The 24,390-nt window shown below is 41.9% G+C and overlaps 2 protein-coding genes across 4 annotated transcripts in view; one reads left to right on the top strand and one right to left on the bottom strand.

The window, feature by feature from the left end:
- Positions 1 to 278: 278 nt before the first annotated feature.
- Positions 279 to 9,999, top strand: DDIAS (DNA damage induced apoptosis suppressor). 3 transcript variants are annotated; one of them, XM_026847778.1, is made up of 6 exons: positions 279 to 530; positions 753 to 877; positions 2,872 to 3,000; positions 3,953 to 4,114; positions 5,321 to 5,438; positions 7,229 to 9,999. In XM_026847778.1, exons 3-6 carry the CDS (start codon positions 2,888 to 2,890, stop codon positions 9,749 to 9,751), a joined length of 2,916 nt encoding a protein of 971 aa, XP_026703579.1. In that variant the 5' UTR covers positions 279 to 530; positions 753 to 877; positions 2,872 to 2,887; the 3' UTR covers positions 9,752 to 9,999. The 3 variants fall into 3 exon arrangements, with proteins under 3 accessions (XP_026703579.1, XP_026703587.1, XP_026703595.1); XM_026847786.1 differs by having other exon boundaries at positions 753 to 898; XM_026847794.1 differs by lacking the exon at positions 753 to 877.
- Positions 10,000 to 15,179: 5,180 nt separating this feature from the next.
- Positions 15,180 to 24,390, bottom strand: part of RAB30 (RAB30, member RAS oncogene family) — a 43,759-nt gene continuing 34,548 nt past the window's right edge. Inside the window, exon 6 of the mRNA XM_026847810.1 lies at positions 15,180 to 23,751. Coding sequence (XP_026703611.1) covers positions 23,501 to 23,751 — 251 coding nt within the window. The 3' untranslated portion in view covers positions 15,180 to 23,500. The remainder of the gene's footprint in view (positions 23,752 to 24,390) is intronic.

Genomic DNA, 24,390 nt, shown 5'->3' with positions numbered 1-24,390 from the left:
TGAGGGCGGCTCGCGCGCGCTTTCGCGGTTGGCTGCGGCGACTTAGATAGAGGGTTCGGTCGCCGTCCTACAGGAGGCAGCGATTGGCTGCTTGAAGCACGTGATCTGCCCTGCTCGTTTTTAGGCGCTGCATATGGGGGGGGGCGTGTGAGAGCGAGGCTGGGCTCTTATTGGGCAGGTGGGGCGGCCCTGCCTCCGGTCTGCGTAGCGATTGGGTGAGCGCAGCCTCGTCCCCGCCCCCAGCAACCCTCACATCCGTCTTCCGGGTTCCGCTCAGGGCCGGGCCTGGGCCGTGGGGTCTCGCAGCGGGCGGTGTTCCCCCGGGGCTGGGCCTGAGGCCATGGGGGCACGGCCGCGATAACCGGCGTTTCCTTCCCATGCGGCCGGAGGGCTCTGAAGGGAGGCGCTACCGCTAGCTGCCCGCGTTCCCTTGCCCGGGTGACGGCGGCTCTCCGTTTCCCTTCAGCGCAGTCCCCGGGCCGGGGGGCGGAGACTCTGTTTGGTCACGGAGCGGTAGAATAGGCACCACGGTAAGAACGATAGTAGCGAAGCGCTTCCTGGGTATCCAGCAAAGCTTAGAGCGGCCAGGGTGGAGCGAAGCCAGGCAGCTTTGTCCGGCCCATCCTGTCCTTGTGCTGTACCCGCTCCCCGCTTGCTCGGCCTGGAGCGGAAGGAGGCTGTTGGTTAAGGGGTGAAAATTGCAGTGTGAGACCTGTAGCAACTTCTCGTGTGTGTTTTGGGTTATTTCTTAGGGCGCGTTTAAGGCGATGAGACCACTAGAGGGCACCAGGCACTGGTGAAAATCTTGGTGGGACTTGAAAGTTCTCTGGAGCCTGGCGGTAGGGAGCACCTGAAGTGCCGTGTGATTCCTGGCTGGGTATGTGGGTCCAGAGGTTTGGTTTGTTTATTAACAAAAAATAATAAAGTAAAACATATATATTTATACTGCCCTTTTATATAGGTCCAGATAACGAGTATTGTATTTCTACCAAAGAGAAATAGAGGTATAGACCTTGAGTCTGTCTGCACTAAAGGGAACTCATAACAGAACCTGTGTGAATATTTACATTCTATGCTTTATCTCTCATATTCCAATGAAATACTTGAAGTATTTGCTCCATTTTCCAGGGTGTGGGGATTTTAAAATTTCATTAAAAACTGCAGGTAACAACATACTTTGTTTATGTAGCTCTGAGTTGAAAACCAGTTGGAATGTGAAAGCTGCTGATTTCTGCAAATCCAGCTTTCTTGGGCAATAACAAAATGAGACTTAATTTTGTTACTTCTATATATTGGTATGTTTTCCACATACCCTTTACTTGTACTGTAACTAAACCAAAGTCATTCTGTTTTGGCGGAATTAAAGGCATGCACCACTTAACAGAGACTCATTTGACCTAATATATTAATATGTGAACTGAAGAGACTTTTTTTCATTTTTGTTGGCTCTCCTGTAAAGCCTCTACCTTCCCCTGACTCTGTTTTCCTGGCCTTTCTGCCATAGGGAATATTGGGATATGTGATTTTTTTTTTTTTTTTTTCCCTTTTGAACTACTGAGAGTAATGAGTTTAGTTACTCACATTTTTCTAGTACTCATGTTACAGATCTTGTTTTTACCAGAATGCTGAGAATGGTGCCCCTAAGGCCAAAGGGATACCCTGTAAGTTGAACATTTTTGTGGTGAAGTATGAACAAAACATCATTGTTGATTATTGAATAGGTTTTAAGATGTAAAAGCTGTCCTTGAATCTCCTTTATCTCCTTGGCCTTCTGCCTCCCTAAAGGAGTTCTGGGATGAAGATGTGACATTTGCTTCCTATTCTGAGTTTACCCTGCAGTTTCCATTAAAAAGAGATGTATATTTAGCTATTACTGTGATAAAAGTGCTTTTGCAAAGAAGGATTTTTAAGGTGTCCTTTAATTCAGCTGGAGAGAACATTTGGGCTGTTTAAGTTGGAACTCTATGATATGAGGTGCTTTAGGGTATTTTTGTCTACATATTTCTAGCATCTGCTGAGAAACAAGTTACGCTTTCTAAAATAGGGGACGTTTCCTAAAAATTGGTATTTTTGGACAGTATAATAATAAAGGAAAGATAATACTGTAGAAAAGCTATACTGAATAAAAATAATTCCTTTTTATTTAAACATTTGGTTCATCATTTGTCAGATCCATACAGTCTCATCACTGAATCAGTGATATGTACCGTAGAGATGTCCCTTTGGCTCAAAGGGCATGAACATAGTTGCAGTTGCAAGCCCTTTTGAGGTTTTCTGGGCATCCTCTCCTTTCAGAGACCTTGGTATTGAAGGCATTTGCAGAGTTACAAGTGCAGAATCATCTCAGTTTTTAACCCCGTGTTGTAACTTCATTCTAAATTAAGGAAAAAAAAACAAAAACAAATGGATTTGTTGCTGGGTTCAAGGATAGTTCTAATAAAGATTCCCTAAATATGAATGGGAATTTGCATGATTTATCTGCAATGGTGTACAAATATCATGAACACTTAGAATCATAGAATCATTTAGGTTGGAAAAGACCCTTAAGGTCATCAGTCCAACCATAAACCTAACACTGTCAAGTCCACCATTGTGCCATGTCTACATGTCTTTTAACTACCAGGGATGGGGACTCAACCACTGTCCTGGGCAGCCTGTTGCTTTTTGTAACTTTTTTTTTTTTTTTCTTTTTCGATGGTTGATTAAGGGTAATAAGAGATGTTGCCTCAGCTGGGCTACCGTTTTCAAACAGAGACCATAATTTCTTGAGGGCTGCCTTTCAAAATGTTCAAAAAACCCAGCTGAAAGCAGTTAATGTTAATATCTCAAAAAATGAGAACTCTCTGCACTATTTTGATTTTCTTGTTTCAGGTGGTACTGTGAGCACATGAGTAGCGTGAGAGGACTCTTGGCTGCCTCTGTAACTTCTGTCCAGAACTCCTGCTTTATCTATCCTGCCTGTAAAGCATGCTTTTCTAGGCTGATACTGGATTCCAGAAGGTACATCCTGTTTTGGGGACTGTTAACTGTCACTGGCCTTGGGAATCTCTTGTTAGCCTAACACAAGTTAAAACAAACTGGTGAAAATCTAGCCATTGTAGAAATAAGTTGTAATTTCAGTTACTTAGCACTGTTATGATCTCTATATTCCAGTAGCAGCTTGGAGCTTGTTATGGATCAAGAATTCTATTCCATTCAGTGCCTTGCACTATTGAAGGGCAGTTTAGGAGAATAAGTTGTATGTGTTAAGAGCTTCAGGTGCATCCCTGCAGTCCAGTTCTTCAGTGCTCTTCCTAAATTGGAAACCATTGGTTGACAGCACCTCCAAATCATGTCCTAATTTTTAAAAATTTCTTTTCATTTTATGTGTGCAATGCATCAGGTCATCCTGTAGGACTCTTCCACTTACTGTGTGTCTAGAAATGTATGGATTTTCCTTTTTAATCCCACTGTTGACACATAGAAGAAGAGTAAATCAATGAATGTCAGCACTAAATGGAAGAAGCTGACTTTGCAGATCAGGACTATCTGTTGTTTCAAATGCTGAAGAAAAGATAACAGTGCCGTTTCCTGATAATTTTATTTAAATCTAGGTATTATACTAAAGCTACAGCAAGAAAAATCCTAAACCAGAACAAAATGGAAAAATGGAGGTGCAGGAAATTCAAAATTACTCCATAACAGGTCATTCAAAGCCCACTGTCTCTCTCCAGCTTCACAACAGGCTAGCATTTAATCAATCAGTAAAAGAAGGCAGAGGTGTTCTGTCATGATACAGGCACCTTGCTGAGCCTGTGGTAAGATTAGTGCTTCAAGGAGTAAAGAGTAAGGAAGAATTATATAGTTTGTAATGGGACATATGATGATACATTATAGTAGTAATACTTACAGCTGCCAAGAAGTTCTTACCTCAGTTCTTACCCTTTTTTTTATTCCCTTACTGTCTTGTCAGGTTTAATTGTCTAAAATGTGGCTACACAGGTGAAGCTAAAGATGCAAGCTACAGATATAGATTGTCCCTAAAGATTGCTGACACTAATGATTTGTTTGACATTACTGTGTTTGGAAGTTGCTTAGATCCATTCTTCGGGGTCACCGCAGAAAATCTGCAGAGGTAAGGAATGGATTTTTTTTCTAACCACGTAGCTGTTACTTTTTCTTCAGCCTAAAAAAATTGAGATGGTGGGGAGATGAGTGGGTAGAAGCTGATAAAGTGCTCATTTCCATCATTTCCTTGATACCAATCACCTTGAGAAAATGCTGAAGTTTGGTTCCTTCCTGAAATCTTGAAATGGATTACTTCTGTGTAAGAGATCCTCTGCTCTTCTTCTGAAGGCAGCTACCACCTGCTAAGGGAGTGTCACAATTTGGTTGATTGGGCTACTTCCTTGTGTCCTTCTTTCTTTATTTGAGATTGAATTTTCTTTGTATAATGATAGATTACTGAGTAAGTTGGCTTTTCCAAAGATTTAGAATTTTTCTTTAAGATTTTAAAAGAGTCTTAAGGTAAAGATAGAGCCTCTGTTTTGTTGGGGTTTTTTTAACAGTTTGGATTTGAGGGGAAAAAAAGTGTGCACCTTATGATGACTGGTCTTCAGTGTGACTGGATTTTCCTTCAGCAAGGAGGGATTTCTAAGGAAGTCTCTTAGTCCTCAGAGCCTGACCACCTACATTATAAGCTTCAGACTGATATATGAAACTGCTAGGATGGGAGATAGAGAGAAAAATATATCTATATCTATATATATATATATATATATATATATATATATACACACACACACACACACATTCACTGCTTGTTTTTCAATTGTGTTATTTTCCAATGCCTTGTGTTATCAATGGGTCAAAAGTGAACCCTTCTTAAATCCCATAATAGCAGCATTAATGACATTCTCATGGCAGGCGTTCTACACTAGACTGCTGTACTACTATCAGCTGTGGAAAACCAGTTATTTGTATGTCTTAATGTGGATGCCACTGTAAAGATGTGGGCAGAAAGGGTGTGTAAGCAATAGCAGCATATTGACAGTGTTATGTAGTCATTGTGTTGATACAGAAATCACAGCCACACAGGGAACACCTGAAAGTTGCGTGTGTATATTAAACCTATTCAAATGGTTTGTTTACTTCACTTAACCTGTTAGTGAAATAGAAGTAAACAATTGAATTTACAGGTTCTTGGTTTCATGTTTTCATTCTATGTTTAGTTTAACGTGCCACAGTATCTTCTCTTCAGCACGTGTCCTACCTATACTACATCTGAAATGCTATGTAAGGCTTCCTCTGTTGGTCCAATAATTGTATGTTTTTACTCAAGGTGTATTCAAGACTTCAATCAGCTGTCAGGAGAAACACACAGAGATGCATCTCCAGGAGAGTTAGTTCAAGCAGTAGAAACCTGTTTCATTGGAAAAAGGTTTATATTTGGAGTGAAGGTAATTTTAAATCCACGTTACTCTCTTACAATGAGTTTTTTCATTAGTTTGTAGCCAGTTAGGAGCATAGACTGAGTTATCAAAGCATCATGTACCACATCTTTTAGGAATCTGAGAAAATTTAGAGCTAGGACATGGGAAGGATTCTGCTCCTCTTCCCCCAGACTCTTGTGTTGTTTTAAATGAGTCACATCCAAAAGCCATCTTGAATGGCAGCAGTCAGCTTGACAGCTTGTCAGGCCTGCTTTTCAGAGAGCCTGAGCAGTGCCAGCTCCTCTGCATATCAGTAACAGCTTGAAGTCTGTAAAAAACCATGTACAGTTCAAGCAAGAAACAGACTGTCTTTTCAAGCACTGCCCTACCTTGCCCATGCTGTAGTCTCCTGGTGTCTGAAATGTAAGAAGAAACACATCCCCTTGCAGCATTTTGGTATTTCTGGATTTAAGAGCGTGTTTAAAAATGTTGATAAAGTACAGCTGTTCAGCATATGCATCTGTGGCTCTTTTATGTGTTTAACAGACTTTGAAATATTAGTTCTTAGAAGATTGTTTCTATGGAAATACTACTAAGTTCTCTTCAAGTGATGCTTGTGTGAGTCATATTATGAAGTCTGTGAACTAAATCCTACCTGGCAGGTGTTTTTCCTCTCCCACAGGTACCACAAGGTTTGTATATGAGCTGAGATTTTCCTAATGCACAGCATCTTAATGAAAGTTGGAGGACTTTATGGATTAACTTAACTGGAACCGTTCCGCAGGTCTCTAGGTCTGATGCCTTTACAAATATAAGTAATTGTACATATTAACAGCCTTATGGCTGCTCTTGCACACACAAGGACTGAACGTGCATTCAAAGACAATTTGTTCAGCCTTTGGCGGTAGATGTTTCTGTATAGTTGTGTTCACCTATGCGTACAGTTGCACTCTCTCAGATAAAACTCAGGAGTCAACATAAGTCTTTTAAGACTTAACGTAGAAGAGTACTGTCCTTGGCTAACAGCCTTCGGCTCCAACCTTTGCATAGATTCAGGGAGTAGGAGGGTTGCTGAATTTGAAGACAGCTATATTTGCTTTTTTGGCCTCTGGCATTGCCAGACCTTGAAGGGGAGGTGAAAAAGGGTTTACCCACTTCTCAAAACATTAGATAATTCCCTCTACTTTTAATGTCTTTTTTTTTTTTTACTGTAATTTCTGTGTAGAGAAAAGCAGGTTCCCTAAAGAATTGCAGCTGAAGCTCCTTTGAAACACTACTCCAAATAAAACTGAGAAGGTAGAGGTTGTATCTTATTTCCCTTTCACAGAGGTAGTGCACAGAAAATACCATGCTGGCTTTAGCTGAGCTGCCAAGTCAGGTATCTGGTGCTGGAGTGCTTTGCTTCAAGTACTGCCCAGTGCTTCTGAGATGAAAGAAAAGCATTAGCCTTAGGCAGCTAGCCATTTGCACAGAACTATGCTGGAGGAAGCCCGGAAGCACTCGGTGCCCTAAAGGGAGGAAGACATTTTCTGTGAAGTCGTTTCTTAGAGCTCTTCGTTGTTTTTCCAGCTCCAAAACTCTGCGTAATTGCAACAAGCAAAGCGCCTCTCACTGTGGTGCCCTTTATAGCCCTTGCCAGTGCTTATTTCCCAGGGAGTACTGCTTTGTGTGACAGACTGTTTTGTATTCTCTTCTCTGCAAATCCTGACAAAAAGTGAGACCTAAATTTAAGCCTGACTTAAAAGACACGAGTTAATTTATTTTTTTCTGTCACAAAATAAAGCATTGTACTGAGTTTGTTTTTTCTTCCCCTCCAGGGTTGTTCAAGGGAAGATGGAGGGCATTCTGCTGCCAGCAGCGTCTTGCAAAACTGTTCCAGAATTAATAGAAGTACAAAAACCCTTACAGCTTGCCAGATCTTCCTGCCAAATACTGCTGTTACTGGCTTTACTGTTATCAGCTACTTCCATCGGCTCCTGCAGTCATCAAAATTCAGGAGCCATAATAACAGCTCATACTTACCTGATGCATCTTCAGCTCCAGTAGATGAACCTATCAGTGAGCTCAGCAGCTTGTCTAGCCTGAGCAGAAACTCCTGTTTTGTTCAGTCTAGTGGCAGAGAAAGTTTTTTAGGGTCCTGGCAGCAGTCCTTCAGCCTGACTTCATCTGTTGCTTGGGTAACAGCGGAAGACTTTCCCACTCTGGAAGTGGGAAAGCTGGTGAGTGAACAGCATAAACAAGAGGGGAAGTCTGTGTCTGCAGAATTGTGCACTGTAAGCCACAACAATCAAACCCTTTGGGATTCACAGTATTGCAGCCCTTCTGTGAAGGAAGGGAATAAGGAGAGTAATGAATTGAGTTCACAGCCTAGTCAGACTGACAGTACCTCTGATAAATTAGAGAGACTGTCCTCTTCAAAGACTGAGTGTTTACATGGAAACAGTTCCAGGTTGTTACAACATCCCCTGGAATCTGCAGTAAAAAGCATTTATGCAAAGATTAATAATAGAAATTATTCTTACCTACAAAAATCCCACAACTCTCTTTTTTACAACAGAGATGTCTCGGCGTCTAATCCTGTAAATGTAGCTGGAGTGTCTCAGACAGATTCTGTCCTTTGGGATGAGCTCCCGTTCTCAGAAAGCTTAAATGAATTTTTAGCCAAAATAGAAGATGGCAAGAGTGTTGTAACATCACCCAGCCTTGATGCAGGCAAACGGGCCCTTGTTGCAAGTAGCCAGCTGGGTGTAAATATTAACAAATCCTATCCCAGGCAAACCTTAGTAGCTGGTGATTTACCTGAAGAAAGTGTCTTGGGGAGGTTCATGCCACCAGCAGGGAATGATAGTTGGCAGAACATACTTGCTTGTCTTCACTCAGAGGATTTTGATTTGACTGATAAGGTGTCACAATGTGAGCCTTCCTCTAGTGTTTTATCTTCATCTGACAAGGAATGTGGAGCATCTTGCTTTATACCTAACGTTCATCTACCTGTTCTGTCACAGTCTTTGCCAGTTACATCAGAGCCTTCTGTTTCGGAGAGCGGGTATGTGCAGCCCAAATCAGCAAATATTGACATTTCAAAGTTGTCTTGGTCTTTTATTAGTCTGCAGTATACTGCTGAACATGGAGAGACTTGTTTAAAAAGGAGCAAGTCAGCTACCCGTGTGCATTCTGCACATGATAGTTGTTTAGCTGGTTGTGAAAATAAAGAAAACTATTCTTCTACACCAAGCCTAAGAACAGATCTTACATTGACAGAGGCGTGGGACTCTGATCCAGCAACTCCCAGCAATACAAGAAGGATATATAAAAGAGAATTAAAACCACTGACAGAGCTGTCAGAAAATACCTTCAAAAGTGTTAATGGGGGAGAGATGCTGTGGAACAGGATCTTCCCTGAAGGCAGCTACAATGCTTCTGCTGATCTCTTTGATGCAAGTGCAAGAGCGGTAGCAAAACCTGTAGAATTCTCAAATAAATCATGTCATTCCTTAATACAGGAAGATACTTTGACAGAAAAGGTCACAGCTCCTGAATTCATGCTTTATCCTGGAGATGTTCCCAGTAATGGTTCAAAACTGAGCTCATCCCTGCACAGGTCACCTCCTGCTTTTAGTACGCACGGTACACCAGTAACTTTCTCCTTTTGTGATTCAGAATGCAATTCAGTTAGTGCTCGAGACTTTGTTCCCTATTCTCAGTCGACTCCTATGACAAAACCTTTCCAGAAACTCTGGCCTGTTGGGGAAAAAAACTCTTTTGTCACTATCTTCACCCCTAAAAATCCCACTAAAATCCATTCCAAATGCAAGCGATCTAGGTCTTCCTTTCAAAACACTCTGTTGCAGCAGCTTACTGGCAGGTTAGGGAAACGTGAAAGGCCAAGTAACAGGGAAGACAAAGGAAGTAATAGCGCTATTTCACAGCAGTTCCTTAACTTTGAGGAGTGGATCCCCCCATCTGCAAACAAAAGACTGAAACCAACTGCAGCTTTAAAAACAGTTAGCTGGGCTACTGACTTGCAGTCGACCTGTGGGCACACTGGCAGGAACCCTATTTCTGAAAGGAAAGAGGGGAACAGTGAAAATGATGTGTACTTCCAAAATGAGACACTAAACCCTGGGGATACAGCCAGGATTCTGACAACTCCTGTATCTGCACGTGTCCCTGAGGCGTTGTTTTTAAATGATACAGTCCTAGAAACTTGTTCCCCTTCAGAAGGCAAGAATCTCTGCTCAAGTGCGTATTCAGGGAGTGTATTGGAAGGGGCAACTGGCTGGTCTCCTGAGTTGTTCTTCCAGGCACGGACCCCTTTTTCCAGTAAGTCGAAGTACTGAAAAAAAAAAGTTATTTCTATGCTGTGTTCTCTTTAATTACATTTAAGACTTTTGGGAAAGAGCCAGTAGATGGAAAGAGCTATTTAACAATTAGATTTTTTTTATATATACCTATTGGCATATGTCTTCCTAAGATGAGTTATGTTTATTTGCAGATCTTTGTACCACAGAGATGGGGGAAAAGAATTTGCAGATACTATATTTTATTGTAAATTAACTCCAGAATGTGCAATAAAAACTTGTGTAAATGTCTGAGTATTTAATAGATCTCACTTTATCAAGTACAGGTAGGTGAAGTGTTCAGTGTTGCCTTTTCATCACAAGAAGGGCCCAGGAGTCCATGTCTACTCCAGATTCTTACCTGATGACTCTCTGGGGAGAAGGGCCAAGTTTTCATCAAATAATTTCAGATACCATATGGGAGCCTTGTATTTGAGCCCTATGAGAGGGATCCTATGACAGAGTTGAGTTGAGTGGACCATCCTGAGAGGTTGGTAGCAGCTCCCAGTTTTCCTGTAGGCTTTTTCAAGTTAAAGTCTGCTGTCATGTCCCAGTTGGATGAGGGAGACAAGTGACTTAGATTTGTAAATCCTCAATGGAGACAACGGTGAGACAAGTCTCAAAAGTCCATACATAAACATTTATTAATTTCCCACAGTGTACTAACTGGATACACAGTAGTTGACTAAGTGTACAACTAATTAATGGCAAGTGGTGTGATAACGCCTTGTGTTAATGGTAACAAAGAAAGGGGGGAAAAGAGAAGATAGAGATGAGACTGCAGGTCACGGTGTGGGTTCTGTGTCAGTCCTGCCATTGAGGGCTCTGTACTCTTTCACTTCACTCCTGTTACCCTTTCAATTTACACATGCTTGGTCCCTTCCCTCCATTGACCCACACACCTACCTATCCCATGTATGGGGAGGGGTAAGATGCTTTATGGGATGATGTAATTAGCATGATCTTGTTAATGTTCAGGGGTGTCAACTTTAAGATGCAATTTGTGGATAATGAAGCAAAGGTCATTCACCGGACAGATGGCCCTTGAAACCTTACAAGATGCACCAGAGCAGAACCACCCTGCCTTCACAGGGCTCCCTCCCCAAGCTGGATCCTGTGCTGTCCAGGCAGCCTTATCAGCTCCAGACTCCACGTTATCCACCCCGTGACTATAGTTCCGTACTTGTGAGTGTTTGAGACATTCCTCAGCTCAGAGGGCCTCCTCCCCCCCATTCCTTTACCAAGTCTTGTCTCTCAACTTGTTTATGCTTCTCTCAGGCTGCTTCTCTCAAGCCTTGTTTTGGGGAGTTACAAGCCGTCTCTTAAAACTGCTAGTGGCAAATTCCTGGCAGTGTCTTTCCTCTTCCTCGCTTTGGAGTCTTCCGTATCCCCCACCCAGAACAGCTGCATTTAAGATCATTGAACAGAGAAATCTTTGAGCTGCTGCTGCAAGCTTGTAGGTCAGGTCCTGCAGAAGGATGTGGGAACAGTATGTGATGGCACAGGATCTAATCAGCCTGAAAATGCTGACTTGTAGAACCAGAAGCAGGTCTAAAATTATCTGCTGTACTTTCTTTTTTCTGTTTATTTATTTTGAGGAGTAGAATGAACATGCACCAGTTACATTGTGACTGGTGTGAAGAAGAGTTTAGTCGGTTCATTCTCTGCTACAAGACAGACATTACTACATTTCTATTTTTGAGGCTTCAATTTCTAATGTACCTACTTAAGCTCTAGACTTAGTCTTTGTTCAGAAGAGTGTTTTGGCTGCATCCAAGGAAGAAATTGTATCAAAACTGAACTAAAGCTCTTTTAGGTTACAAAAACATCACCTCTGCCTTAGGGGCAGAGGTCTCTGCCTGAGTGGCAAAAGTGGCTGGAAGGTAGAAGAGTATTGTGGAAATGTGTCATTTTGTGCTCCTCTTGTTTCTGTGTACTTACTATCTGATGTTAGTCACTGTTGGAGTCAGGGCTAGAAGGGCCTCTTGTGTGACTCTGAAAGGCTTCTCTAACCTCACATTCACTTGGTGTCACCATAGGTACCTCACAGGGACATGCACACAACCCAGTGTGTGAAGGCAGGACCTGCCCAAAACAGCCAATGGAAACCACATTTGGGATGGATAAAGAATCAGACCTTTGAAATTTGAGCTGTAATCTTTATGTACCTTCATATCTCTTCTATAAAATAATTATGTACCTGCTCATTATTTTCAGGACACTTGAGGAAGTATGAGGGCATTTATTCTCCCCACATTGTCCCTTATCTGCTATTTTTAGCATGGTTCACCCTTGCAGAACATACAGGAAAACCTTTTCAGTTTCTTGGTTCCTACCCTAAGTTCTGCACCTTCTACTCAAATACATTTCTCATTGCAGGATGGGAAGGAGAAGAGTATTTGAAATCAAACAAGCTGCTTTTGCAGCTGAGCAGGGTATTAATGAGATACAGCTTCTCCTACCAAGGGTACGAGTATGCTGAGTCTGCAGGCTGACCAAAGAAAACAGTTCCTCATGGCTACACAGCAAGTCTGCACAGGTAAATTCACCTTACAAAGGAAGTTTTTCCTTAGCAGTCAGTGTTGTTTTGGTTTTTTTTTTTTCCACTACTTAGAGTTGAGGAAATTGAGGCACAGGTTCAAAGACTTGCCCAGCATTAAAAGAATGTGGAGCCTAGCTCTGTATATCACTGGAAGACCTTAACCAGCAATCCATCTTTTCTCCTTGCTGTCCTACCCAGCAAGATACTCAAGCACAACCCAGAAGCTCTTCCCAGTTTTTTAAGGATGCTGCAACCATAAGTGGGGCTTGCAAGAGGCTCAAGGTTTCTTCTTACAGGTCCAAGCCTAGATTCCTGCAGTCCCTGGATCCTAGACATAAGAAAAAGGAACAGCCAGTTATAGCTAAAAAAGGGGAGAAGAAAGCAGAATTAAACATAATTTATGACCAAAGTAGCTTCAAGCATCGTACCTGTGAGTGAAGTCACTTATTAAGTGCTGTGCCAGTGACACCTGCCTAAACCGCCGTTGCAGAACACGGCAATGCTGTGCTGTAAGGGATGCACAGATCCTTACGCAGGGCTTCCTGGCACCACCAAAGGGACGGGATGGTGATAGAAGACGACACATAGCCTTTATAAACTGTTGAGGGCTTGCCCAGCTGAGCTTCAGCCCTGCACTTGACAGCAAATCAGAGCACCAGAACTGCACCAGGGTTGCTTCAGTCAGGATAGTGCAGGGCTCTAGGGTGAGCCCAAGCAAACAAGCCTGTGCTTTTGCCTGCATTTACCAACACTGTGCCTGTTCAAAAGATTTTATTTATTGCAAATAAAATCCTGCTCGATTAATCTATGTTGGGGCAAGTAGAAAAGGAGTAAGAAACATGGCCTGCCTGGAAATGGTAAATCTGCATTGATATATTATGTAGAAGAAGTAAGAGGAAAGAGCGTTACTCATACCCAAATCACTGAGCACTGGGAAGGCAGTATTGAAAGGGTTTTAAGACATCAGTGCTCAAATAAAGCTTGAAACTAGTTTCTACTACAGCCTCTCACATAATACAAGACTGCAGTATCACTGGCTCTTTAAGCACTCCCTTGTGATAAACTGGACAAACACCTACTTTATCATGGGTGTTAAGACTTGATCTAAGTGATACACTAGAGACTTAGTGCAGCTAGCAATGAAAGACTGCCAGAACTTCTATATCATACACCTGACAGCATCTTGATGTGAAATGTTTTGTCCAGCATGAGTGATTTCATTCAGCGGAGAATTCATCCACATACTACGGTAAGTGATGGCTTTGGTGCAAGCTGATGTGATTATAATTATAAGCTTGTAGAAAAAGGAATAAAGCTCAGCATGTTTAATTCTGAAGGTAATAAAACTCCTGAAAATACATACCAGGTTTGTGGTTGATTCCCTATGCATAGAAATCTATAAATCAAGACCAGATTTTAAATTAGAGAGGACTGTCTGTACTGTATCATTGAAATTAATGCAGGGCAGTCACATCTCCTGTGCTTTGTGTGAGAGGACTGCACATACGGACCAAAAAGTACTGTGTGTGACAGGCCCCTGTCAGCAAGATGACATGTTCTGGGCAGAGCTCCCCCAGGGCTCAGTAGGAAGACTTTGTACATGAGAAGGTGGAAGAGAGGCAGTAACCTGTCTTAGTTTTGCTCCTGTAGTCTGTCAGTCTTGCATTTCTTTCTCTGGGCAGTTTGTTCCCTTTTTGCAGGGAGCCTTCACACTTCTATAATCCTTTTACCCACAGCAAAGCCTGGCACAGGCTGTGCCCTTGCTGCTACGCCTGCTGAAGAACAAGGGGAGGGTTGCAGAGCCCACCTGTTACATGCTCCTCACGAGGAAGAGCTGCCACTCTTCACCTGCCCCTTACCTTCCCTCAAGAAGAACTTGGTCTGGCTTCTCCAGCCATCACCCCCCTGAGGCAACACATTCCAGCCCTCTTCTCTTTCAGTAAATGCCTAAGCTTTCTGAGCTTTGAAGATGTTTTTTTTTTCCCCTCCCTTTGCCAAGTTCCTACCATACAAGCATGCAGGAACTTTTCCCTCTACAACCACCTTTCTGTTTCATCACTAACTCAAACTGCCAGCTTCCTGGGGAGCAGAGCAGATGGTCCAACCCTCATGTCAGACATTTACCAAGGAAGGAGCTTCAAGGTCAGGGTAAGAGGCAATAAAAGACACATGGTGTCTTCAAGCTTCACAGCTCATTTCTCAGTGTAAGTGTTAGCAAAAAACATCTTTGATGTGGAGCAGAGCACTGGGGATGAAACCTGCTCCCCACAGTGAGTCAGAGCACAAACTATATATTGACCCAAAGACTAAAGGCTTAAAATGGGAGATCTTGTCCATAAAGACTCTAGGTCCCCAGAACAACAGGTCATTGGGAAACTCCAGTAGAGTTCTATGAGCACAAAAAGAGCAAGGTGATGGATGAAGAGAAGAACCAGCATTAAAAAAAAAGGCACTGGGACAAATAAAAGACAACTGAAGCATCCAACCATCATCTCCATCCAACACAAATCTAGCATCTTGCTAGAACCAGAGTTTAACCAGCTACAGGTTTGCAATGACAGTGAGTGAAGATGGTACCTCTGTCAAAGACCACCCTCTAGTGACGGATGCCGGCATTTCTTTGGCATTTCAAACTGATACGCTCTGTTTTGAGTAAACTTTTTCTCTATTCCTGTGTGAAGTGACATTGCTCCCATGGACAGCAGCTCTACTTTTGCTCTTCTTGTGAGGTCCCAGTGCTGTAAGAGCCTTGGCATGCTCAAGCCAAGCAGACAATCCTTAGCAGCCATTCATTTGTAGGTCTGACATTAAATCATGTCAAGTACATATTTTTAAGGCAACTTTGCAGTTCAAAAACCAAACAAATCAAGCACTTTAAACACCAAGTGGAAAGGATTAAACATTTATTTACATACAGATACATATGTAAGCAATTTCTAAGTATAAAAAGGACATTACAAATAAACATGAAGCATCATACATTCATCATCCTGGTCATCCAAAATACATTCCTTTCTCAACCCCACTGCACCACACTTGACCACAAGAACTTAAAAAACAGACAAGCCAAATGCTTCTGACAGTCAATGATTCACAGTTTGGTGATTTGCTAACACCTATACCCTTCCCAAAGACAGCACTACCCCAGCAACTCAAGATCAATGGTTTGGCCAGCTGTAGTGCATTTTCTCCACTGAAACAGTTGTGCTTGATCAACAAGAAACACATCCTCTCCTCATCCTTCCGACCACATGTTTAGGAAGCAGGATTCTTGCTAAAATTCTGTACATTGTGCTAAATTCACAATTGTTGGGGAAAAGACAGTCGACTTTTGTGGGAAAAACTCCAACCCAGGAAATTCCTTTAATGCTTTCCTTGGCATGGAACTTGCAAACAAAATGCTGCTTTTAGTACTTAACCAGGTTTTTAAACTACAAACTACAGTTGATGGTATAAAACATACTCTGTTTGTGCTGTAAAAAAAAATTACATGCTTCAATATTGATTTGCTAGTAATCAAAGCTGAGAGTAATTCAGGTTTTCTCCTGAGGAAATGAAGATGCCTTTATAAACATCTCTAAAAATGATCATAGCTTTCAGGAAAGAGGAAACATTTTAGACTCAAAAACCTAAAGGTAATGCAGAGCACAATGAACTTGTCAGTTAAATAACATTACAAAGGGAAACAAGCCAGTAAACATAAAATTAAAATGACTACTCAAAGTATTAATGAATTGAAATGAGAGCTGGGTGAGCCTTTCTGTATAGATCAAAGGCAGTTTGAAAAAAATTTCATGATCTGCAAATTCACAGAACAGCCAAATATGCGCAGAACAGAGTGAAGTGGAAATAAAAGGAGCAGAAAGAGCCTTGTCCCATATTGACAGCTGAGTGACTGCAGCTGCTCCAATCTCAGGGTGTTTTGTTGTTTTTTTTTCCTTTTGTAAACAGCTGTGGGAAATGAAATGGATGTGACATATCTGCAGTGCATCTTATTATGCTAAAAACCATGGCACATTTTAAACTACTTCTCTAATATCCAGAGATATACTTGTCACTCCAAACTAGCATAGCAACAAACTCTGGGCTTCCTCCCTACTCTCATTAGATGGCCTTTTCTTCTCCCAAATGTTGGCTTAAGAAGTTCCTTTTCCCCCTTCAGTGCTGACTGTACTCGGGGGCCAGCAGTAAGGCTTTCTCCCAGTCTGCAAGAGTTGAAGCAACGGCAGTGCCTGAAATCATGGCAGTTTGCCCCACTACAGACCAAACATTTTATTCTCACTCAGTTAAAATGTCAAAACAGCATTCCCTTCTCTTTTGCTTCCCCCTGAGTAAAGGCTTGACTTCTGGGGACACCATGGCTGTTATATTACTGAAGCTTGTGCCAGTGATGCAACTCAGACCCTCGGAGATAGTCACACCACCAGCCAAGTGATAGCTCAGAATGACTCTCCTCTTCCACAATGGCCATAAGTCTCCCTGGATGGAGAGCAGCCTCCACCTGCTCACTGGAGCTTTACTCACACCAACCCACCATTGATTCTTAACGTCTGAATCTCTTACACTGGTCCCATGAGAAGGGAAACACTCCTCACAGGGTGCCTTGGCTGAGAATGAGTTTATCAAATTAGTTAGGTTTATGTTCATAGTAAGAAACTCAAGGTGGCACAAACAACAAGCCACAGATGCTCTTCCTTCGAGCTAAAGCAGGAGTTGGATGCAGTGTTTCATACAACCAGGACTGCTTCCAGCCTGAGACCTCTACAGGCATGAGCAGTATTGGGAAGGAGCAGATTCATGGATGAAAGGTACTAGAGGAATCAGACTTTGAAAAGCTCCAAGGTTTGCATTCACGTGACACCAGGGCCCTTGATCACTGCCCATGAAAGCATAAGAGTAATTTTAACATGCCCTCTCCCCCAGGGAACCATGCACAGCTAAAACCATGACTGACACAGGTTTGGGCCATGTCAGGTGCCTGTGGACCAGGGCTGGACTCCAGAGGATGCTTGGCAGGGACACCACCACAGTGCCCTGACAAGCATGCCTGTCCTTGGGAATGTTACCCCAACATAAGCAGTTGTGGAAAAAGCAAAGGTAAAGGTGGCATCTGCTTCTTGAGCACTAACCAGAGCTAAAATTATCTTCTGAGCTTGCTGGAAAAGGATAACTGGTTCAACAAATGGGATCACATCCAGGAAGTGCTAATAGCTAGATATTAATGTGAAAACAGACGATCTCTGAGTACAGTACAGCCAGCTCCTGTTTATCCAGACAGATGAGCTGAGCTGTTAACCCTGCTAAACCAGTCTAATTTTTCATTGACGACATTTACAGCCTAAATTACACTGACTACCATCTCAGTTTCTGCTATATCTGGGTTATCTTTCTCCAGGTACCCAGCTGACTGTATTTGGAGAGGCAAGCATCAGAAATGAGGGTATTTCCTGGATCTGTGGCTCCCACTTGGTAAAAAACAAACACCCTCAACTCACATGGCATAGCTTTTACTTCTGGTTTGTTACAGCTTATTCACATGAGGGGAAAGGGTGTGATGGGTGATGACAGCCAGCAATCTCTCTCAACTGGATATAGTACAGTACAGCAAAGGAGACTTTGGGTCAGTTCAGTGAGGTGGTGATTAGCGAGGTAAGTCAAAGCAATGCAGTGGGCTACTTTGGGAGCCTTGCATCACCATCAGCATGATTACCCTGTTGTCTATTTTCCTAGCCAAGATAAATCCTAAACTGAGGCAGATATGAGATACGTAACCTTTACAGTACATTTAACTGTGGATCGAGTGGATGATCACATTTCAAAGACATGACCAGTTCCAGCTGAGGGTGCTTTGCTTAGGATGTACCACTCACAGAAAAGTCAAGCTTAGTGTTTCCCCACCACTTATCATAATACAAGACTGTCCTTCAAAATTATGATCCTTTACCACTTGTGAACAGTAACTAGAACTATTATTACCTACCACAACAATAGGACAGACTTGATGCAAGGAAAAAAAAAGGTGGTCTCAAGAGCCAAGTTTGTTCCGACAAGCAAATACATTTTATAAATGGAGGAAGAAAACATTCTGACGTAACATCTTTCACAAGGTTTTCACTACTAGAATTGATCAGAGTATTTCCTTTGGCTCCAGTGGGTTTTCTGGTGAGCCCTTATGAACATCAACATTTCAGAGAGTTTCCATACTTGTTCATTAGGAATTCACAAAGTGTCCTCTAGAAACACCTTTTTCTAACTGAATTAACTCAAAAAGGTCTTTGTTGGTACAAGCAACCCATATAAGGATATTGGGTGCTTTGATATTGAAAGCGAAAGACCACAGAATTTCAGATAAGACTCAAATTCAAAGCATCCCTTAAACTCCAGAGCAATCAAAACCTAACTCATAGATGTATTTTTTTAAAAGAGGATAGGACTGAGAAAATCCTGAGCGAGTAGAACCATCTCTTTGCATTTTTTTGCTCCACACACTCATCTTCCCCCTTGCACAAAGGGCTACAGCACTCAGTCTGCCCCACAGCCAGGAGAGGGTTTCTGTGACAGCATCTCCAGCCACATCTGACCACAGTGGCACCACAGGTCCCCTAAGGGCAGTCTACCATGCACATTTGCTCTGCCTATTTTAATCGCTGGAGAATTTCACCTATTTTCCAACTAAATTCAGTCCCTGACTACAGAAATCACGCCAGCTCAACGTCTCAGCCTGATTTATACAGTTCTTCATACTGAAAAGAGAAGACAAGTGGAAAAGCAGCTGAGCAAACAGCAGTCCTTAGGGATAATGAACAAGGCAGAACCCAGTGGGGTCTGACTGTAATTGCATCCCTTGTCAGCAAAATCTCAGGAAAGCCTCTTGGCCCATGTGTGTGCACTCACCATGCCTCTGCATCACTAATTTCGACTTTCCCTCTTTTCAAATCACTGTCTCCTGTGTCAGCCTCAGTCTGCTGCTGTTATTAGTGATGCTGAAGGAATTCAATAGCCATTAACCACTAAACCTAGACTAGCAGGAGCCAACTGTTACTAATAGAGCTATTTCTAAAAAGACAAACAGCACCAGCAGGCTGACAGATTTTAAGGGCTGTTTCATGTGTTCTACAGCAAAGAACAAAGTATCTTGCCTGATAATTTGTCATGTGCAGTTTTCATTAAATAATGATCACAAAGCCATTTAGCATTCAGCACAAACACATGTCTGACTGCATGCTCAAACAACTCACCTGTAGATCAAACCAGAACTTCAGTGTTAGAGGTAGGAAGAGGCACAGATGTCCCCTTCTTTACAGGGTTCATAATTTTACTTTTTCCATCATAACTCTGACCTGAAGGGGTTTTTCTTCCCCCAGCACTTGGTCTCTCATGGAGGATACAAATAGAAACAGAAGAGAGTCATGGCTTGTCCCAGCAAACTTGCAGTGTAAATGCCCAACACAAAATCCCAGCAAATACTTCATATACAGTGGTCTGCAGCACCGAACATTTGGTGGTTTACCCAAGATCATCCCGACTGAATCTATGGCTGAACGGGAAAACAGAGTTTAGACTATCCAAGTTTTCTGGAGATGCTGTTACTAATCTCTACAAACAGGTTTGCTAGATAACGCAAACATCTGTTGACCATCCAATACTGGCTTCTGCTTAGACCTACTCACTGTGCTAATAATTTTTAAGAAAAGGTCTCACTAATATAAAAATCAGTATTAACCCAGAAATAAGCCTAGTACTCCATGGCTGTGAATATATCACCCTGAAGACACATCAAAATCTAGCAACCACTCTAAAAGCAATGCTTTGCTCTCTTGATAGTAGAGAACATTTCCAGTCAAATTTGGTCCCATTATATCAATTCTGCATGGCTTTTGGACACTCAACCCAGCAAGCACCACAAGACTTCTACTGGGAGTTCTCTCAAAAATCCCCTCATCTAGCAAGGTGTTGGCCATAGTTGGAGAGCTGATTGTCAAATAATTGAGATCTGTATTTTTTGAATCTCCTTTTATTTTTCAAGACTTTGACCACTACACCACAGCACTAAGCTGTCATTAGCAGTTGATAACGCTCCTCTTCTAGTTGGGAAGCCTTCAAACAGTGGAACAGACTGCAGGAGAGAAGATAAGCCCTCAGTTCTACACAGAGAAGTGGGTTATATGCAATACAGAGATATTCAAAGGTATACAAAAATAACTCCTGCAAAGAAATTACTACAATAAAACATCACTTTTTCAACAGGTAGCGTCTGTTAACTGCAGAAGGAGCAGAGTTTTAAACTACAGCTTTGGCTTATGACCTTATAACGTTTTGCACATACCATCATTGTTTTCTTTCAACTTTTTAAGTCTACACAGACTAAACCTTGAAAGGAATCAGTTCAGATTTGTTCCTGGAGAAGTCAGATACTTCATTGTAACATCAGCCCAAATGCAGCACTCCCTCCTGCCCCCCCTCCAAGCCTGCAAAAGCACATCACTGTCTGGAGATGGAGCCCTTACATGGAGATTTGCTAGCGATAAAAAGAACCAATGCTCCAAGTGCTAGTAGGCAGCTACTCTCCAAAATAGTCACCTACAGGTTAGGAAAGCACTGGAAAAAGAGACTTGGCCTTCTAGAAACCTCAAAGTGAATATCCAAGAAAATAAAAGCAGTTTCTGCTACATGACCAGTTCAACTCGTTTAGTCATGATAATGTGTCAGAGTTCAACCTCCAGAAGTGATGTAAGGAGCACTTCAAAATGCACTTACAGTGGTACTCAGCAGGAATGAGAAGTACCTGCACAGCTTTGATGCTTTTGGAAATCAGACTGAGGAACCCACAGGTGTTTGAGCGAGCAGTCTCCTTCTTCCTGGATTAACTCGATCAAACAGCCTTGCCCTATTTGTTATCAATTCTATGCTGACAAGTCCAGCATCTGGAGAGCAAAAGCTTTTACAAATTAGTCTTAGTACTGATTTTTAACTTGAGTGTTACCTCACATGTAACACCCTGAGCCTTGCTCTAAACAATTACCTAAATAAAAGCCGTGTGGAATCGGCTGTCTCAGAGCTGGGCAGTCTTCACAAGCTCAAATGAAGCTGCATTTGGCAATTTGGGGAATGCTCAAGACAAACCTTGCTCTTCAGCACAGGCTGTACCACACCGTCCTCCACAGCAGGAGCCACCAAGTCCCACACATTTCTAAATCCTCTGGACTACACCATGAGCAGAGACTGAAAACAGACCAGGCCAGTGCAGCAGATGACATGTCCCCCAACATCTCCCACTTACAGAAGCTCTTTGCTAAGTGTTACCTAAATGACAAACAAGCCTTGTACCACAACTTCTACATCGTCCTTTTTACCACTAGTCACAAAAGAAGAAAGTGACCTAAAAAATAGCAAGAAAATATTAAAAATGGACATATGACAGACTGATCACCCCTCTCTGACACAGAGTCAGTTCCCCATTACAGATCAAAGGCACAACATGATACAGCCCAAAGAAGTCTTTCCAGGAAAATGTGAAAAAGCATTTTAAAATGCCTTTTTTTTTTAATTGTTATTCTTTTCAAGAAGTACTTACTAGCAGCTTTTTATGTCAATACAAAAGCTCTGTCATAATCTTCAGCGAAAGCCAAATAATATAAGTTGTTTAACTCTAAATTACAGCACATCACAGCCATGTAATTGTCAGGAGAGATTTATCCAGATTAGCTAAACTGAACTCAAACTTCTAAATATAATTTTTCATGTGCGCATTCACTATCTTCCAATTTCACTTTAACATCAACACGTAAATCTGCAACGCATTATTCTCATATGGCACTAGAGGTGTAATAACATCGCAAACTCCATAGCGCGTCCACTTCAGGGGTTTCGTGGGAAGAAATTGCCTAAACAGTTACACATACACTGGAGTCTGGGATCAAGAGTACAAAGCATCAAGTAAATTAAGTGACTCTACAGCCCTGAACTTGAAAGCTACACTAGCAGAGAGACTAGATGCCAAGAAGACACCTTCAAGAGCATCTTGGAGAGCAGTTCCACAAGGTGAGTACTGGATGGGTCACACACAGAATGATACCACTTGCAACCCATCACTATTTCCACTTAGCATTAAAAAAACCTTCTACAAAATTGTATGCCTGCCTTTCAACAAGAACTGTATCTACAAGCTTTATTTTTAAGCCAGACATATTGCAGACCGCCGCTCCAAACTGTGCTCTTTGAACCCTTAAACACAATCCACGCACACACAAGATTTTGATCGTGTCTGGTATGCTTTTTCAAACTCCACAAATCACCTTTCCAAAGGCTAATTTTTCACCTTAGGACATTACTAATTAGCGAAGGAACAGTTAATTTATTTTTTTCCCCCCCTACTTCTGGAAAGTCTTTTCATTCTATGTTGGATATCAAAGAAGCACAGTCCTTTCCCACTACAGGCCTAGAAAAAGAGGTAACAAGATTTTTATGAACAGTGCTTATTAGTGTTTTTTCCTAATCAGTCTACACATTCAGAGAACAGTAATGTAGTAAGACTACGTTTGGTCTATGGAATATTTGCTGAACTTCTAGCACCAAAGGGAGCAACTGAACTGTATCCGTGTTCTCTTAAATCTTGAAAATGTTGATATATGTAACATTTTTTTTTTAATTTCATGAAAGTGCCTGTAGATGAAAGATGTAACACTATTTCAAACACCAGAGTCCTCCATGAAGATGTGTGTGCAGACACTATGTACATGTCCTAAGAGCTCACTCACTGGCAGCCCAAAAGATTGCCAGTGTAGTCCAGGGTCAGTGTTCATTGTCAGTTTTCTCTTTTTATTTATTTTAAAAAGGACCAAACACATTGTTCTATATGAGAGACTTTGATCTCTTCAGTGTCTTCAAGAGAGGCTGCTCGAGTCTCTTATAGAAGGAAATGCAGTAGCTCATGTTCTGCATGACATGAAGCACTTGTACAACTCTCTTTGCCTAATCCACTCCAGAGACTGCAAGAAAAACAAAATTTAACCCATGTTATATTCTGCTATGTTGCCATGCAGCAGGAGCCATCAGCCTGCCGTGCTTCCAGGTCTGCAACCTGACTCAAGGTAAGTCAGACGGTTCAAAGTGGCAGGAATTTCCTTCAAGTAGATAAATCCCAGCCAAAAAAAAAAAAAAAAAATCCTCTTGGCCCATGGTGGAAGGAAGAATCACATGCCAGCTCTTTAATTAAAATTACAGCAAGTCAAGTAGCTGATACTTTTCCCCTCTCCTGGTAAAGGGGATGAGACATTGTTCACAAGCGTGTTCTGTCGTGCCTCACTGATCAACCGGCAGGCCAAGTCCAGGAAGAGTTTTTCCACATTATCCGATTCTTTTGCTGAGGTTTCCAGATAGTACATGTCCTGTGCTTCAGAAAACTCTGCAGCTCTTTGCTGGGAGACTTCCCTCTTATCAGCTAAATCAATCTTATTACCTGCATTGATAAAATATTTTAGAAAAGAAATTAATTTGACTTCCAAAACAAGATAAACAGAGGTTGATAAGGGATAAAGAAGAGTTTAGTGTTGTACAGATGTATGGATGGTGGGTTTGATGTGAAACTCTTAGTGCTTGCTCTCCTCTCCAAATAATGGATTCTCTAATACAAGCAACCAAGTTCATTTAATATCAGTTCATTTAATGGAATATGCCCAGTGAACATTCAAGTCAGTTAGCTTCAATTTAGCACCAGTGTATCTGTTTGCTGCTGTCAACCAACATTAAAGGATTTTCATTTTAATATCTATTGAAAATTCTCCTTTTTTCCTCTGAGGAGCACTTAAAATGTCAATTATAGCATACGAGACACTAAACGTGGTATTTCTCATGTCATTACAAGCTTTAAAAGAAGCCTGGCATGGAAGGCATCTTTCCTATTTCAATATTCCCATGAAGGATTTGGCTGTTGAGGCTGGAAGAGGGACAGGCTTGGGGGGCACCCACAGAGCAAGGTGGGCCAAGAAACCAGCTCCTTCCTTCAGAGAGGCTGGTTTAGCTGAGAGTTGATTAAACCCTCAAGCAAGCATCTGATATGATTATACCCAACATAATCTGATATGATTACATATATTAC

This window comes from Athene cunicularia, assembly GCF_003259725.1.
Source record: "Athene cunicularia isolate RWA chromosome 1 unlocalized genomic scaffold, athCun1 chr1_part1, whole genome shotgun sequence".
NCBI lineage: Eukaryota > Metazoa > Chordata > Aves > Strigiformes > Strigidae > Athene > Athene cunicularia.
Note: the sequence above shows the minus strand (reverse complement) of the source record. Positions and strands in the feature narration are given on the sequence as shown.